Source organism: Trichosurus vulpecula, chromosome 2 (assembly GCF_011100635.1).
Source record: "Trichosurus vulpecula isolate mTriVul1 chromosome 2, mTriVul1.pri, whole genome shotgun sequence".
NCBI classification, from domain to species: Eukaryota; Metazoa; Chordata; class Mammalia; order Diprotodontia; family Phalangeridae; genus Trichosurus; species Trichosurus vulpecula.
Window position 1 is genome coordinate 87,627,517 of NC_050574.1, and position 4,710 is coordinate 87,632,226.

Sequence of the window (4,710 nt, forward strand, 5' to 3'; positions counted from 1 at the left end):
TATGCAGCACCATGCTTTGGGGCCACTCCTTCAAACTTTCCTTAAACTTCAGGTTTGGGGTCCCCAGAGGGTGAAATTATTCCCCTCAGAGTAAAAGTGTAAACCTGAGGTGTTGTGGCTTATAACACTATTGCTCGTAAGTCTCTACCAGTGTGCTCTACATTGGTTATCCATAAGTAGCCTCAGTTAGCCTTTGGCAAAGTTGCCTGTCAACAATCATTTATTAAATGTTTACTACATGCTAGGTCCTGTGCTAAGCACAAGCACTGAGGATACAAAGACCCCAAAATGGGCCTTTCTAATATATATATATATATATGACAAGAGTTTGAAAAGCAGAAATGATATTGGATATATGCAGTTATTAGAATAAGGAGTCAAATCATTGAGTTTGTGAGCCTGGGGAATTAGGAATCTTCTTGATGGCACTAAGGGAGTTTGAAAGTGAGGGGAGTTTCAGGGAAATAATAAGTCCTGCTTTTGAGACGTTGACTCTTTGAGATGCCTACAGGGCATTTGAGGGCAGTTTGAGGTATATAAGAGGCAATCAGAGAAATGTGACTCTTGGCATAAAGATTAGGGTTGTATAGATAGGTCAGGAAATCATGCATAAGATGTGTTATCCGTGATACATTGAATTCAATTTAATCCCATTAAACCTATTGGATCTGAGGAGTCCACTAACTGAGATAATATGACAGGGCACAAGACAGAGCCTTGGGGAATCCACAGTGGCTGGATGAAGAACTAGCAAAGGAGATTGAAGAATAGTTGGGAAAATAGGAGAGCCAGGAGAGATAAGTGACATAGAAATGGAAGAAAGAGTATACAAAAGGAGGTGATTGACATTTTCAAAGCCTGCAGAAAGGATGAGGATTGAGAAAAGGCTAGTAAATTTGTCAGTAAAAAGATGACTAGTAGCTTGGAGAGGGCACTTGAGTTAAATGAACAGATTACAGAGGGGTTTAGAACTGAGTGAACAGTGGAATCATCTAGTTTAGATGGCTTTCTGAAGTAATTTAACCATGAAGGTGAAGAGATGAGAGCCAGTAGGGATGATTACATCATGTGAGGGTGTTTTAAGGATGGAGGGGACATGGGCATGTTTGTAAGGAAGTGGAAAGAGTCCAGTAGAAAGAAAGATGTGAGAATGATAATGACAATGGCAGCAAATGGTCTTTTAGACTGGGAGTTCCTTGAGGGCAAGGATGCGTCACCAAGATCAGATCATGCTCTTCCTGAGGGCAAGGGTACTTCTCAAATCAATAATCAACCAATAAAAATTGATTAAACATCTACTATGTGCCAGGCACTAGTCTAAGCGCTGAGGATACAGAAGGAGGCAAGAGACGGTCTCTGTCTTCTAGGGGCTTATTGAACATTCCTGTGAAGGTAGAGAGTATGCTTCATTGGTCCAACATGAGTTTACCCACAATGAAACAACTATGTCTCCTTTTCCTCCCTCCCTTTCCACCATATGGAGGCCTAGTTCAGTTTTCCAATGAGACTTGTTTCTTCCCAGCCCTGTTCCCCCAACCTACACATTCTTTCTCTGGAATAGACCTAGGACCCGGTCACAAATTTGCTTTGTCTTGATGCCATAGATTATAGGGTTGACCATAGGTGGGAATAGTAGGTAGAAATTAGCAGCAAGGATATGGACATGAGGAGCAGCATGGCGGGCCATACGGTGCAAGAATGATGAGAGTACTGCAGGTGTGTAGAAGGCCAGGATGGCACCCACAAGAGACACACAGGTTCCAAAGGCCTTATAGCGGGCTTCTCGAGATGCTAGTCTCAGCACTGCCCTCAAGATCAGAGCATAGGAGAGGGCCACAAAGAATAGATCCATCCCACCTATACCCAGTGCTACTGCAATGCCGTAGACATTGTTGAACCATGTGTTACCACAGGCCAGTTTTACCACTGCCATGTGTTCACAATAGCAGTGGGTGATCACCCGGCCCCAACAGTATGGGAAACTTCTGAGAAGGAATGGCAGTGGGGTCATGAGGGCCACAGCCCGGGCTGCAGCTGCCATTCCAATCCTAGCAATGAGTTGTTGCGTCAGCACTGTGGCGTAGTGAAGAGGCTCACAGATGGCCATGTATCTGTCGAAGGCCATGGCCAAGAGGATGGCTGACTCCATGATGGAAAAAGAGTGGAGGAAGAACATCTGGGTTAGGCAGGCATGGAAGTTAATCTCATGATCACCAAGCCAGAACAGGGCCAGCATCTTAGGCAATGTGGAGGAGGAGAGGACCAGATCAATGGCTGACAACATGGCCAGAAAGAGATACATGGCCAGCTCATGGAGAGTAGCATCTACCTTGATGATGAAGAGGAGAGTACAATTGCCCAACAAGGCCAGGGTGTAAGCTGAGCAAAAAGGGATGGAGATCCAGATGTGTAAATGTTCTAGACCTGGAATCCCCATCAGCAGGAAGGAGGTTGGGTGCAGGGAGGTGCTATTCATGACTGACATAGCCACTGTATGCTGGCCTCATCCACATCTGTCTTCTTAGGAGCTTCTCCCCTTTCAAGAGAGATTGCTCAGAGGGGTCAGAATTAGACATATCAATCTCTGACCTCCCAACTGTGAAGATGACCCCAGGTCTTCATTCCAAAACCTAATGGAAAATCAGGCAATGTGAGAACTGAATAGATACAAAGAACAATATGAAGTCTCTTTCCTTAAGGAACTTGGAATGTCACTAGAAATACAATATATACACACTTGAAATGTTAAATAACACAAGAAATGCCAAGCGAAACACACAATCAATTAGTGCCATAGAATTTTTGAAGAAGAAATGAATGCCATGGGCTGCAGCTTTCAGGAAGGGTTCCATTGAAGAGGTGGCACATCTGTCATGTTAGTACTCTGCTCCAGAGCCTACAGTGGCTCCCTGTTGCCAAACTCATATCATAGTAATAGGAGTGAATGTTTTAGACTGAATTATCAGGTTTATCTGTCCATATGGATCAGATTAACTGGGTAATTGTGAAAACACCACCTCTATGTCTGTAGATTTCTTCTAGCCTTTTATTTATTTTTTTTGTCAAGCTACCAATTCTAACATAGAGATGGCAAGAACAGCATGCCCCCCTCGTTTAATGAGAAGATAGAGATAGATGAGAAAATTAAAGTGAATTCCATTGGGTTTTTGCCCAGGATCATAGAATCACAAAATCTCAGAATCAGAAGGAATCTCAGGGGTCATCTAATCCAACTTCAATAGGAATCTCTGCTACAAAGTCCCCAGTCTGACCAACGTGTCTCCTCTTTGAGTCTTCCAGTGAGTAAGGGAATCCTCTTCTTCTGAAGGCAGCCTACTCTGCTCTTGAACAGTTTGGATACTTAGAAGAGCTGAAATCGGTATCCTTGCAACTTCCACCCAGGGCTCCTAAGTCTGTACTCTGAGGTAAAGGAGAACAAGTCAAATCCCTCTTCCCCATACCAGCCCTACAAAGATGTGGAGTCATTATACCCCTCTCTCTTACCTCTGAATGCTACATTTTTTTTCCAAAATGAAGATCCCCAGTACTTTGAATCAATGATTGAATCACATATTCTCAAGGCCCGTCACCACCCTGGCCTCACCTGTGTGGATAATATCCAGCTTATTAGTTTCCTTCCTAAAACCTGGCCTTTAGAACTGAACACAGTACTGCAGATGTGGTCTACCCAGAGCAGAAGATAACAGGATTACCCCCTCTGCTGTTTGCGATATTGTACATCCGGGTGTGCCTCTGTCTATAACCATCCATCCATTCTTTCTTTCTCCCCTGTCTCAAAGAAAAAGTGTCTCTCCTTCCCATAGCTAAACTTGTCTTCCCATATCGTCTCTCCAAGGCCTTGAGTAGCTTCCTGTCTTTGTCAAATTGTACAGGTCTCTCATATATGGAAAGGGGGGAGGAAACTTTCCTTAACCTGCTATTCTTTTAAGCTAATAATCTGCTCTGACCCTTTCTTTTTACTACTAATCCTTCTGATGAACCCAGTGCCTTGTACATAATAAGTATTTAATAAATATTTGCTGAAAGAATGAATGATCCTACTTTGAGAAGGCAGTATGGTCAAGCAGAAAGAAACCTGGCTTTGGAGTGAGAGCCTCTCTCACTTACTACCTGTATGATCCTGGGCAACTCACTGAATCTCTCTGGTTTTCTTTCCTCATATGTAAAATGAGGGAGTTGGGCTAGATGATCTCTTAGGTCAGGCCTGCATATCATATGGCCCATGGACCACTTACTGCCCACCAAAGGATTTCAGGTGGCTCATGAAAAATGTAGAGGATGTAGAAGAAAGTAAAGATGTTACGAGTCCTTTGTCTGTGCCCCACTTAAGCTGCCTTCCACTAGTCACCATTATGCTCATCATGTAACCTGGCTGGTGGGTTGCCACTGATCACACACTCCCGTTTGTCATGTGACTGACAGCAACCAACCATTTTCAGTCTGTCTGTAGTCTGAGAGGAGCAAGAATAGTATCTTTTCACTGTGTTTTCTGTTGTTACTAAGTGTAAACAGTATGAAAACCTGAAAAATGTATTAAAAATTGTACCGCTTAGCAGACTTTTTTTAACATTAATGTGATTTCACGATAAATAAAAGTCTTAAATAATAAGTGTAATTTATTCATATTAATTGAAATTTCCCTTTTTTAAGAATATGGTTTATTTGCAAAATAGTTTAATCATTGATTAT

General features: G+C 42.7%; 1 protein-coding gene across 1 annotated transcript; it reads right to left on the reverse strand.

Annotated features, from left to right (window-relative positions):
- Nucleotides 1-1,537: 1,537 nt before the first annotated feature.
- LOC118839875 (olfactory receptor 52K2-like) lies at nucleotides 1,538-2,494 on the reverse strand. The gene has a single exon (XM_036747381.1). The coding sequence runs from the start codon at nucleotides 2,483-2,485 to the stop codon at nucleotides 1,538-1,540; it is 948 nt and encodes a 315-aa protein (XP_036603276.1). The 5' UTR covers nucleotides 2,486-2,494.
- Nucleotides 2,495-4,710: the final 2,216 nt, after the last annotated feature.

Coding starts and splice junctions, on each gene's coding strand:
- LOC118839875 (XM_036747381.1), bottom strand. CDS start 2,485: ATGTCAGTCATGAATAGCACCTCCCTGCACCCAACCTCCTTCCTGCTG.